This window comes from Notamacropus eugenii, chromosome 2, assembly GCF_028372415.1.
Source record: "Notamacropus eugenii isolate mMacEug1 chromosome 2, mMacEug1.pri_v2, whole genome shotgun sequence".
Lineage (NCBI taxonomy): Eukaryota > Metazoa > Chordata > Mammalia > Diprotodontia > Macropodidae > Notamacropus > Notamacropus eugenii.
In genome coordinates this window covers 58227721-58240122 of record NC_092873.1, presented here as the reverse complement: position 1 = coordinate 58240122, position 12402 = coordinate 58227721, and the positions used below count along the sequence as shown (strand labels likewise).

The 12402-nt window shown below is 46.4% G+C and overlaps 1 protein-coding gene across 1 annotated transcript; it reads right to left on the bottom strand.

Annotated features, from left to right (window-relative positions):
- Positions 1 to 6027: 6027 nt before the first annotated feature.
- Positions 6028 to 12402, bottom strand: NPPC (natriuretic peptide C). Its single transcript, XM_072640494.1, has 3 exons — positions 11508 to 12402; positions 10719 to 11044; positions 6028 to 6955 (listed from the first exon to the last, which is right to left on the bottom strand). Exons 1-2 carry the CDS (start codon positions 11592 to 11594, stop codon positions 10739 to 10741), a joined length of 393 nt encoding a protein of 130 aa, XP_072496595.1. The 5' UTR covers positions 11595 to 12402; the 3' UTR covers positions 6028 to 6955; positions 10719 to 10738.

Below are 12402 nucleotides of genomic sequence, written 5' to 3'. Positions count from 1 at the left end.
TTTTTTAACTTTTTTGTTAAAAGAAGTGATTCCCTGGGTGGGAACAAGAGGGACAAATTAAGGAGATATAAAAACAAAAAGCTTCAATAGAAACGTAAAACTTAAAAAGAAGCTTTACCTAGCTCTTCTCGTCCTCCTCCTTCCCCTACAGAAATACGGAAAAGCAAAACAAATTTATATCCTGGTCACCCCTGATCAGCTGTGCCTCTTTCTGCCTCAGTGGTCCAATGCCCTCTCCTCAGGCAGGTTCATCTCCAAGCAGGCATAGGCAAGAGAAAACTTGAAGATAGGGCAGCTCAGGTGACCCATAAGGCCCTCTCTGAGTGTGGGCGTATTTCTCATTTGGATTCCTGAGTACCACCTCTGTATGATTAGAGTATCATAGACTTGAAGGTGGAAGGGGCCTTAGAGGCCATGGAGTGTCCAACCCTTTTGGTTTGACAGAGAAGAAAACAGAGGCCAATAGGGTTACACAACTAGTAAGTGCCTGAAGCAGGATTTGAACTCGGGTCTTCCTGACTCCAGGGCCACTACCATATTGCCCTAAGCAAGTCTCTTCACTTCTCTGTTTCCTTATCTGTGAAATGAGGGGATTGGACTCTAAGCTCTAAGGTTTCTTCCACCTCTAAATGTATGACTTTCTGGCACCATCACGCCTAGGGGTGATTCTGAGGCGTTTTCATTTTCTGGTTCCTTCTCCCCTCTAGTTGTGTCTCCCCAGAATTAGCTTGAATACACTTTATACTGACTGTTTCATGTTCTCCCCCCCCCCCCCCACTTGCCATAGAATGCTGTAAATAAATTAATCATTTATTAAGTGCCTGTTAAATGCTAGCCACTGGGCTAAGGACTGAGCACACAAAGACATAAGGAAAACGGACCCTGCCCTCAAGGACCTCACTTTCTAAAGAGAGAGACCATCCACACACAACAGGAGCTGTCCAGGTTGGTATAGGAGCGGCTGAGAGCACAGATTGGAAATACCCACCCCAGGCTTGGAAGCCTGGTGCAGAACCAAGGAGGGACCCAGGGGCAGAAGTCAAGATTCCAGCAGAAGTGAGTGCAGGGTCTAGAAAGGAATGTTTGTGGATTGGTCTGTAAAATGGGGATAAGAACAGCACCTTTCTTCTAGGGCTGTAAAGAGGATCAGAAGAGATTGGTTAGCTGTTGTCCCTTCTGGAAGAGGACCAAAATGACATTACTATGTTAGAGTCAAGTTACAGTGTGTCCAACTGACACTGATCATACCAATATGAGCTCGCAGAGGTCTACCACAGGTCAGGCACAAATAGTCTGTGTGAACATTTGGGGTGGAGTCTCTAAATCTGGGCATCCTGAGTTTCCTTTGAACTATTTCAGTTCTGTTTTGCTCATAGAGCACAGCACCTTCTCTGATGTGGGCATGCCATGCTGAGCAGTCCTGTGCCAATGTCTCCCATGTCACACAATCAATTCCAAAGTTCTTGAGAAAGACCTTGAGAGTGTCCTTGTATCACTTTTTCTGACCATCATGTGATCGCCTGCCCTGTGTGAGTTCTCCATAAAATAGTCTTTTTGGCAAGTGTAGGCATTACATTTGAACAATGTGGCCAGCCCATTAGAGTTGTGCTCTCTGCAACAGTTTGAATGTTTGGCAGTTTAGTTGAGTAAGGACCTCAGTGTCTGATACCTTATCCTGCCAGATGATCTTCAGAACCTTCCCAAGACAATTCAAATGGAAGTGATTCAGTTTCCTGGCATGGCGCTGGTAGGCTGTCCAGGTTTCATGGGCATAAAATAATGAGATCAGACCCACAAATATTTACAGCAGCTCTTTTTGTGGTGGTAAAGAACTGGAAAATGAGGGAATGCCCGTCAACTGGGGAATGGCTGAACAAGTTGTGGTAAATGGAATACTATTGTGCTGTAAGAAATGATGAGCAAGCAGACTTCAGAAAAACCTGGAAAGACTTATATGAACTGATGCTGAGTGAAATGAGCAGAACCAGGAGAACACTGTACACAGTAACAGTCACATTGTATAATGACTGATCTTGACAGACTTAGCTCTTCTTGGAAATGCAAGGATCTAAGACAACTCCAAAAGACTCATAATTAAAAGTGCTAATTACTTCCAGAGAAAGAACTTTGGAGTCTGAATGAAGATAGAAGCAGACTATCTGCTTTCCTTTTTTGTTTTGTTTTTTGTTTTTTCTTTCTCATGGTTCCTCCCATTAGTTCTAACTCTTCTTTACATCATGACTAATGTGAAAATATGTTTAATATGAATGTAGAAGTAGAGCCTATATCACATTGCATGCCATCTTAGGGAGGGGGAAGGAAAAAGTGGGGGAGAAAATTCAAAACTCAAAAATCTGATGGAAGTGAATGTTAAAAACTAAAAATAAATAAATTAATTATAAAAAAGAGACTCATGATAAAAAATGCTAACTATGTCCAGAGAAAGAATTATGGAGTCTGAACATACATCAAAGTGTACAATTTTCACCTTTTTTTGTTTTTTCTTTCTTATAGTTTTTCTCTTTTGTTCTGATTCTTCTTTCACAACATAACTATTGCAGAAATATGTTTAACATGATTAAACATGTATAACTTATATCATGTTGCATGCTGTGTTGGGGAGGGAGGAAGGGAGAAAAGTTTAGAATGCAAAATTTTACAAAATGAATGTTAAAAACTATTTTTACATGCAATTGGAAAAAATACTATTAAGGAAGAGTAGAAAAAAATAAAATCACCTAAAAAGTGCTAGCAGCACAATGGTGCTGTAGACCTTCAGTTTGGCAGACAGTCTGATCACTCTGCTGAACCCCACTTTTCCTCAGAGCCTCCCAAACACTGAGCTAGCTCTGGCAATGTGTGTATCAACCTGATTATCAATGTGGACATTCCTAGAAAGTACACCACCAAGGTAAGTGAACTTATCCACAGCATTCAAAACTTCTCCATTTTCTGTAACCGATGGTTTCACGTATGGATGGTGTGGTGGTGGCTAGTGGAGATCCTGTGTTTTCCTGGTGTTCATTGTTAGGCTAAAATTAGCACAGGCAGCAGAGAGTTGATCCATACTTTGTTGCATCTCAGCCTCAGAGGCTATAAAATGCTTTGTAAAACTTTTAAGTGCTTGACTTTCATTGCTGTGCCTTCAGTCCTTAGCATAGAGCTGGTACATTGGCAGTGCTTAAGAATCAATTAAGCACCAACCACATGCTAGGCACTATCCTAAAAAAAAAGACAATCCCTGCCCTAGAGGGGCTCACAGTCTATTGAGGAGACAACAGGAAAGCAAACCATGTTCATTGGAGCTAAGAAGCAACAGGAAGGCTCAGGCCTTAAGGGGACCTGAGAGTGGGAAAGGTTTCTTGTAGAAGTGGTTTAACTGGGACTTGAAGGAAGCCAGAGAAGGCAGGAAGCAGACACGAGGAGGAAGAGAAGTCCAGGCATGGCAGAGAGGAGCCAGAGAAGCTTGGGATGTGAAGTGACTTGTTGGAGAAACACCTTGGAGGTGGGGGTCACTGGATCATAGGACCTACAGGAGGAGAAGGAGGAAGAAGACTGGAAATGGAAGAGGGAGCCAAGTTAGGAACAACTTTAAAAACCCAACAGAGGATTTCATATGTGATCCTGGAGGAGCTACGGAGCCTCTGGAGTTTATTGAATAGGGAGAGACCTGTGCTCTAGAATCAATTTGGGAGCCCAGTGGAGAATAGAAGTGAATGGGGAGAGACTGGGACAGGGAGATCAAGCTGGAGCCCCGAGGCCAGTCTATGCAGGAGGTGATAAGGACCTGGCCCAGGGAGGTAGCAATGTCAAATGCTTCTTCATCCATCCATTCACTCAAATGTGAGCTAAATCGATTCATTTGGCTTTGTCCACCAGAAATGAATATGACCTGATTGACATGAAAGAGTGTATATTAACATCAGCTTTCTTTTGCACCCTCCATCTTGCAGATGGAATCCTTGAAATGTATTGTCTTCTCCATTAGAAAGTGACCTTCTGGGGAGCAGGGACAGTCTCACTTTTGTATCCCTAGTGCTTTGAACCTAGCTGGTACTGCTCAAAAAATCCTTTTTCATTCTTGTATTTCAACATGCACTGATTAAGTATATGTTCCAGACACAAGGCTAGATGCTGAAGATCAAAGACAGAAATGAAATTGTCCCTGCTCTCAGGGAGCTTATATTCTAGTGAGGGAAGTATATACACAACTAATGTGTGTATACTATAATTATATGTGCATATTTGTGTGTACATATGTAAACATATAACTTACACATTTACATGTGTATACAAAATGTATATGGTATAAGTATAACTACTTGATGGAGAATAATTGGAGGGTAGTAAGAAGGGCATATAAACATCAGTAGGAGGTATAATGAGCCCAGGCTTGAAAGGAGCAGATGTGAGGAGGAAACCATTCCAAGCATGGAGGCAGAAAATGGAATATCTTGTATTGGGAACATGAATCTAGAAAGTGGGTAATGTGAAACCAAGTCTGGAAAATGAGGTTAGAACCAGATTGAAGGGTTTTCAATGCCAATCAGAAGAATTTGAATTTTATCTTAGAGGCAGTAGGGAGCCTTTGAAATGTCTTGATCAGGAGAGTTACATGATCAGACTTATGTTTGAAGAAAATTGATTTGGTGGCTCCAGTGTAGAGCCTGGATTGGAAAAGGGAAAACCTAGAGGCAGGGAGCCCATGAAGAGGTTCCAGTAATGGTCCAGGTTGGAGGTCATGAAGGAGTGGTGGTGGCGTATGTGAGTGGAGAGAAGGGGATGAGTTTGAGAGATAGTGTAGAAGTAGAAATGGCAAGGTACTGATTGGCTATAGGGGGTGTTAGAGAGGGAAGAATCACGTTTTTGAAGACTCAGGTTTTGAACTTCAGTGACTGGAAAGATAGTGTGACCCTCAACAGAAAAAAGAAAATCAGTCAGAGGGGAGAATTGAGAGACATAGACTTTAGGGGGAAAGGTAATGAATTCTGTTTTGGACATAATGCTTTTGATATCATCCAGTTCAAGATGTCCAATAGGCAGCTGGTGACAGGAGACTGGAGCTCAGAAGAAAGGCTAGGGATGGATTAGAAATGTGGAGTCACCTCCATAGAGACAACAATGAAGTCAATTGAGGTTTATGAGAGCAAATAGAAAGGAAGAGGGCCCAGAGCTATGTCTCAGGAATGCATGTGAAAGGATGCTAAAATGCTTTAGTTTGCATTCTTACAAAACAACTATATTTTCCTCTCTGGTGCCAGTGAGAGATTTATGTCTGGTAAGCAGAACCATGGACAAGGCCTCTGGACAGGTAGATTCTTTCCCAGCTTTCCATGGAAGGGCAAGTCTATTCAATTACCTGTAGGAAAGTCACAAGTCATAAACTAGCTTATGGAGCCCCTCTGTTGGTCACAAAGAATTTGGAACCTCACCGATCATTAAGGGGAGGGAAATTTGCAATTTGGAGAGATTGAAGTTACCACTTTGAAATTCATTCACCAAATACCGTGTAGGTAACCGAGACCCCCATCCCATTACCCTCTTATAAAAAATGGGTTGAATATAGACCAAATGGCACTTTTTTGAAATAGCAAAAAAGTGGAAATAAGCCAGATGCTAAACAACTAGGGAATAGCTGAAAAGATAGGAGAGTGTGAATATCCTGGAATACTATCATCTTCTGAGAAAGGACAAGAATTCAGAGAAACATGGGAAGATTTGTATGAACTGAGGCAGAGGGAAGAAAACAATCAGGAAAACCATTTACAAAACTACAATAATGGAAATGAACCACCAAAAGGCGGCCGAATTCAGCTTAAATGTTATGAACAACATTAGCTCCAGAGGACAGAAGGGAAATTATTCTTTCTCTTTCTCTTTAAGGAAGGTGAGAGTTGAGTGATCAGTGGGCAAGAACCAGTGCAGAGCACAGAAAGCAGGGACAAACGCTGTTGCTGAGTTGGCTGCTTTTCTTTTTCTCAAAGGAGGATTCTATGGTGGTTAGAGGACAAGAAAGGAGGGAACATATTCATCCAATAAGCATTTATTAAGTTCCTATTATGTGCCAGGCATTGAGCTAGGTGCAGGAGATACAAAAACAACAAATAGTTCCTGCACTCAAGGAGTTTACATTCTACTTTAGAGGTGATCTAGTTCAACCCTTTCCCCATCATTTTACAGATGAGGGAAACTGAGGCCCACAGAGATTCAAGGACTTACCTAAGATCATATAGGTAAGACAGAAGAGCCAGGATTTGGATGACCTGGGGAGGTCATCAAATCTAGCCCTCTTTGTACCATACCACAGTTTAGCAGAAAAGATGGAGACATTAAAAAAATAAGGACATTGATAAAACTTTTAAAATCAAGAACCCATGAACCATTCTGTCCTTCCAAAAGAAACATATAGGTTGAATAAATAAAGACAGCTCTCCAGATATTCACGGGATGGTTTTTACATTTTCCAGCTATAGAGGACAAGTACATTACAATATAATGATGGACTCCCTTCATTTAGTTACATAAATAAAATTTTTATAAATATCTCTTTATAAACAATATAAATAGCTTTACAACATAAATACATTTATGCATGACATGAATTTACAAACAGCAAGGTCTGATATATTGATGGCCTCGTCAGTCTCGGAAAAACTCTTTCTTGTCTTCGTGTCTCCATAAAGTGGGGGTCAGGGTAGGGGGTGTTTCATGTATGTAATATATATAATATATAATATATAACTTTTATTTTTAATTTTGAGAAAAGCAACAACAGCCCAATGACAATAAGAACACCCCTCCCCAATCAATAACCAAACAGCTGCTGGTGTCTCCCCATACCAGAAACAAAACCCCAAAGAAATGTCAAAGCCACAACTGTTGGAGGTGTTTCCAGATGTTTCCAGGCGGGTGACCAAGGATGCTTTCAGCAAGCTGTGCCAGTGGCTGCCTGGTCCTGAAACACACAAATTCCATTCTATTCAATAATCATTGATTACAGCCCCTCTGGTGCCGAGCCTATACAGAGACAAAAAAAGCCCCTGTCCTCAAGACACTTCTCTTCCATAAAGAGATGTATGAAGGTAAGTGAATACAACATAAAGTAATGTATAGTAACCACAGGAAGGTGTCCTGGAGAAAAGTATAGAGAAATCCATCAAGAGCCTTCATAGCTAATCCACGGGGACCACCCTGAGTTCCTCTACTGCAGTCCTTTGGCTGTGTCACACCATGTGAGTCACAGACTTAGAACTACGAAAGATCTTTTCATCTAACAAACTGAAGAAAGGGAGGCAGCTCTGGAGATGGAAGGGCCCACTCAGGACACTAAGCCCAACCTCCTCATTTTACAGAGGAGGAAACTGAGGTTAAGTGACTTCCCAAGATCACACAGTTTGTAAGTACCAGAGGCAGAGTTTGAACCCAGACCCTTTGATTCTAATTCGACTTCTTTTTCCATGGTGTCATTAAAGTTTACAAAATGCTTTTCTCACAACATCCCTTCTTTGTAGATGATGAAGCCAAGGCCTGTGCCCAAGGTCACTCAAGGTCACCTAGTGGGTGGGAAATCCTGAACTCTGTCCAGGAGCCAGGGCCTCTCCTATGACTAAGACTGAGCATACTCTGGTCCCTGCTTATGTAAGGTTCTGGGATTCCTGGACATGTTGGTCGGAACCCTTAGATGCTGCAAAGAAGTGAGGGTTAAGCAGTCACACAGCTAGGAATGGTCAGAAGTAGGACCCCCAAATCTTTCAGCCACGGTGGCTCACTGGTAACCAAGGCAGTTCTCATAAAAACAGATAAAATGTTAGTTCCTTGAGGTCAAGGACTGTTTTGCCTTTAAATTTTTTTTCCAATGAAGATCTAGACTTGCAAAGAGGGATAGGATCAAAGATTTCAAACTGAAAGGGACCTGAGAGGCTCTCTAGTCCAACCCCCCTCATTATACAGATGAGGAAACTGAGGACCACAGAGTTTAAGTGACTTGCCCAAGGTCACACACGCAGTAAGCATGAGCAGTGGGATTTGAATCCAGATCCTGTGGTTCTGTACTCTTTCCAGCTGTACCCTTCGGTTTCACTCAGGATTATCAGTCCAGAAATGATCAGAAAAGGAGGTGGGCAGATCATGTGATATGAGTGACAGGTGGACAGGCCAAGAGCTGCACTGATTGTCTTGAAATGCACAGAGACATAGGTGACCGTCACTGCTCACAGTTCTCTGAGTACTTTCAGGCAGATACAGCTCTTCCTTTACAACAACACCATGTGAGTCACAGACTTAGAACTACAAAGGATCATTCCCATTTTGCTGATGAAGAAATAAAGGCTTAGAGAGGTCAAAGGGACTGGGAATTTGTTCTCTCCATGCAGGCACCCAGCACATATTGCTAGGTTTGCTACAATGGAGGCAAAGAGCAAAATCTAAGAATGAGGTGGATGAGAAGGCCCAGACATTGGATGAGCTGGTTTCTCCTGAGACCCCAGACTTCTACACTCCTCTATGACAAATCCTGGGAGGGTGGAATGAGTGGATTCGGATGTTTGGGACAGTCAATTAGCATGAAGCACCTTTTGTATATCAGACTGGGAGTGAGGTGCCGCCTGAATACTGAAGAGCCAGTTATTTATTTCCATTTACCCATTTGTGAAAGGAAGAGAGTGGCAGATAATAAAGAGGAGAAAGCCGTTGTCTCCCCATCATTTCTGGGAGATCCCTACCAGGTCAGGGAGATGTCTGTGCATTTTTGCTGAAGTTGGGAGAAGGGATGAACAGCTGAATTCTAGAGCAGGTAGAAGGGGATGGGAGGGGTCTCACTCCGTCTTCCAGGTAGCTCTCCCATATTGGAAGCTACAGAGGAGCTTGAGCTGCCACTCTGTAGAGGGAAGGTGTTTCCAGACTGATGGGTTTGGATGCAGTCCAACCAATGAAGGAAGGAAGTAACGTTTACATCTAGTGGGATGGCTCATCTACTTGATTTGACTTCTCCTTAAGCTGGGATAGGGAAACCAGGCATTCCTCACCAGAGGTACGTAGGATGCATTAGCATCAGGACCTAGGAGAGGGGTCTTTGTTCCTGCTTAAAAAGAGGCTACGGTTGGTTGGTTTGTTTTCAATCCAACATCCTAGGGTGAATTCAGGTAGAAGATTCGAACAGTTCAAAGCCAAGGTTCCACACCCTTGGGCGCAGTGTCTTCTGCACAGGGCTCTCAGGAGCCATGACTTGCATGGGACAGACTATTTTTCTGTATACAGGTTATTTGAATTGTGAATACATATGTATATACACACACAGTTAATTGTTTATTTTGCAGTTAAAACAGGAGGGATGGAGTGCCTATTTGCTTTTGTGAAGAAGTATCTTCTTTATAAACATGGGACTTAAGAATACTTTCTCTCCACCCCTCCCCTCTCCCCACCCCATCCTGGTACAATTAATGGGCATCCTACCCCCTGGGACTCCAGCTGCAACAGATCCATGTTTTTTATTTCTCAGTGTACTCATCTTTGGCTTTGAAGTAGTATCCTCAACAGTCCCCCCTCCCTTATACATTTTTTGACCTCTCACCCAACAGGGATAACTGCCTTGTCTGCTCTTAAACAGAGAAAATGCAGGCTTCTGCTGCCTGGTGCCATCAGAGGAGACCCTTGCCTTTCAGGATTGTGGGCATGAAGCCCAGGCTATAACTGCCTTCCCTGAGCCATGTGCTGGCTCTTTGCCAAAGCTGGCTACAGCCATGGCATAGAGATCCCTCCCCTGCAGCTAAGGGATTATGGAGTGGTAGGGAATCATGGGAATATGGTACAGCTGTGCCTTTGGGATTGTTAGCCTCATTTTACAGAAGAGGTGGCTATCTTTAGGTATTGGAAGGCCCATCATGTGGAAAAAAGATTAGTCCTTTTTCCCCAGAGGGTAAAATGAGGAGGAAGGGATGGAATCTTTGAGTCAGGGGTTGGAATCTGACTTTCCTCCTTATTAGTTGTGCACCCTTAGTCAACTCTCTTTTCTCTGAGCCTCAGTATCCTCATCTGTAAAAGGGAGAAGTTGGACCAGATGATCTCCAAGGTAGCTTAAGGTCTTAGTGTGGTGCAGTGTAAGGAAGTCAGAAGTCCTGGGTTCAAATCCTGCCTCTGATGAATAATACCTGGGTGACCTTGGCCAAGTCTCTTCCCTTCCCTGTTCCTCAGTTTCCTCATCTATAACACGAGGGGGCTGGAGCACACAATCTATGAGGTCTCTTCCAGGTCTAACTTAGTGACCCAGAAACAGAGAAAGAGACACACTCCCAAGGGTCTGTACCCCAGTTCTCTTGCCATTGACTCATGACTCATCTAGTAGAAAAGAGTTTGGGATTTGGAATAGAAGGACCAGAATTCAAATCCTGACTGCAGTTAGGGTTCCTAGATTTAGATCTGACCCAACCCCTATTTTACAGATGGGGAAACAGACCCGTGAAGGCATGAAGTGCCAAAGGTCATGCAGGGCAGAGTCAGGGGATCTGAACCTGGATCTTCATACTCCCAATCAGCTCTATCCCTTTCACTTGCCACTTTGTGACCCTGGTTCGCTCTCTGGTCTCAGTTTCCTGATCTATAAAATGGGGGTCAGGGAGGCTGCTGGACAGGGAAGTTCTCTGACAGTTTCTAGATCTTGGACACTGAGACTCACGCAGGCACCTGCTCCAGGGCTCAGAGGAGGAGGGGTCCGAGAAACTCACCGCCGCCAGGGGTCGCCGCCTTAGCATCCCAGGCCGCTCATGGAGCCGATCCGGTCCAGCTTGAGGCCGAAGCAACCCTTGGACAAGGCCTTCTTGTTGACGCCTCTGAACTTGCGCGCGTTGGGGTAGTCGTGCAGAAGGCGCGCCCAAGCCGCCCTCGAGCGGGTGTCCACTCGCAGGTCGCGAAGTAGCCGCGCGTTGGAGCCCTTGGCATTGGCCCCACCGCCGCCCCCGCCGCCGCCCCCCGGCACCTTGTCTCCCTTCTTGTCCCCGCCGGCTGCAGCCAAGAGCCCCGCCAGCTCCTCTCCAGGCGGGGTCCGCGGGGGCTGTCGGGGGCAGGAGGGATGTAGACGTAGACCCCTTTTCCAAAGCACCCTCACTACCCCCTGCGCCGCAAGATCGCGGATTCTGCCCCGACCTGTGCCCCGACCCTTCTCCTTCTCGGGGAGCACCATCATTCACCTGCTGTGCCATCCAACGCCCCCGCCCTCTTTCCCTCCAAGTGACCCTCTGGTCTGGGGACTCTTGGGCACTTTGCCTGTGCCTCCCGCTCCTGGGCGCATCCTAAGTTTGGCCAGGTGCCCGTCCCTACTTCTGTCACCCGGGAAAGGGAAAAAGGGGGTTTCTTTCTTGTGAACTCCAAACCACCTCCCCTGGGCCCCGGGGATCCCGCGGGGCCGGCCGACTGTCTAAGTACTTCCCAGGGACCCGGGAAGGACTCTCCTTCTCCCCAGGCAAATCTGCCCCCCCTCCCCACCTCCTCTGCACCGGGGAGAGAGGGGCACCCACCTTCTGCGGCGCGGCTGGCTTGGCCTCGGGGCGAAGGGAGAGGAGCGTCAGAAGCAGCGTCCAGGCCAGCAGTTGCGAGGCGTGCATGGTGCTGGGGGATTCTGGGGCCCGCGCAGGGGTGCAGGGGTGCAAGGGCTGCGGAGAAGGATGGCTAGCCGGACTCCGAGCTGGCGGCGGGCGCTCGCAGCTGAGCGCAGCGCAGCGGGCGGAGAGCGGCGCTGCCCGAGCTGCCCAGCGCCGCGTTGCAGTGGAGTCGGAGTGCCGCGGGGGTGCCAAGTGGACTTGCGCTCGTTTGCGGCTGCTCAGCTGCGCCGGCTGGGAGCGCTCTGAACCCGGCTTCTCCCCTCAGTGCCTTTATAAGCCAAGCGGCCCACTGATGTCATCCCCCCGCCCACCCCGGCTGGCGGAGCCTGGGGCTCCCGCGGGCGCTCCCGACCAATGACAAGCCGAGGCTGCAGTCCCCAGGGCCTGGGAAGGGGGCCTGGGAGGGAAGTTAGGGGGAGCGGGTGAGGGGGGGATTCAGTGTTGCGCCCCGGGGGGAGTCTCGAGCCCAACTCCGCCCGATGACCGGGGCGCCAACAGGGCTCCTGCTGGGAGCTCTGGAGACTGACCAGAACTGGGGGGTAGGCTGCCTTGGGGTGCTGGAAGTTAGTGACCCGTCTCGCACCTGTTTGGGCGGGTTCTAGGGTCCAGTTTCTATCTGGTGAGGCAGGAGAAGGGAGGCTGTCCGATGGAAAGAGCTGGGGACTGAAAACCCGAAGCCCTTGACTTTAACCCTGGGTCTCGAGCTCCTTTCTTTCCCTGGATCTCAGACCTCGGTTTTCTTGTCACCTGCAGGAAGGCTCCTGAATGGGTGGGTGGGTGCGTGCGTATGAACATCAGTGCCCGGGGCTGG